We start from the raw sequence: 652 nt of genomic DNA on the forward strand, positions 1-652 counted from the left end.
AATCAAAATCTATAATTTTCTTTTTTATAAATAAAAAATCTAAATACTTTAAAAGGTGGAAAAGATACATGCAATAATATAGTTGATAATAGAGTACATAGAGTACATACAGTCAATTGTTATATTATCTGATTAGAAAAGCAAACCTGGAAAGTCCTTCAGTGAACGACGAACCTTGCGGGCACAACCTTCACAATGCATGAACACTCTTAGCACAATTTCAGGTAGAACTGCGGCTTCGGATTTTGGTTCTTCCACCAATTTTTCTACTCCTTTATCTTCTACTACAGTTGTTTCTGCCTTTTTTGGTTCTTTTGGCTGCTCTTTTTCCGCTGCTTTTGTTTTCTCTAGTTTATTTTCTTCCTAAAAAAACAGCAAAATTAGAGCGAAACAAAATAGTAAATTTGATAATGAAAACAGAGAGATGGAGAATAGTTGACATGCCTCTCCCATTTGTATTAGCTGTTGTTCTTGATTTGAGGTTGGAATTGTGTGTGAAGGGTGGGATAAGCGAAGTGGAGGTTGCTATTAATATTTGTTTGTGCTGTAATTTTAATATTTTATTCTCTGTTTTTGTTCTTTTTATGAAGAGTGTTTTGCTTTTTCTGGAATGTCTTATTCTTATTATTATTATTATTATTATTATTATCTT

At 31.4% G+C, this 652-nt stretch overlaps 1 protein-coding gene across 2 annotated transcripts in view; it reads right to left on the minus strand.

Moving 5' to 3' along the window:
• Window positions 1–564, minus strand: part of LOC107614374 (heavy metal-associated isoprenylated plant protein 7) — a 2,083-nt gene extending 1,519 nt beyond the window's left edge. The window contains exons 1-2 of one of the 2 annotated variants that reach the window (XM_021110201.1): window positions 445–564; window positions 147–363 (exon numbers count right to left, since the gene is read on the minus strand). In XM_021110201.1, coding sequence (XP_020965860.1) covers window positions 147–363; window positions 445–453 — 226 coding nt within the window. In that variant the 5' untranslated portion in view covers window positions 454–564. Of the gene's footprint in view, window positions 1–10; window positions 118–146; window positions 364–444 lie in introns of those variants that run through there. The other variant, XM_021110202.1, reaches the window with a different exon arrangement.

The sequence above is a fragment of the Arachis ipaensis genome, chromosome B08 (assembly GCF_000816755.2).
Source record: "Arachis ipaensis cultivar K30076 chromosome B08, Araip1.1, whole genome shotgun sequence".
Lineage (NCBI taxonomy): Eukaryota > Viridiplantae > Streptophyta > Magnoliopsida > Fabales > Fabaceae > Arachis > Arachis ipaensis.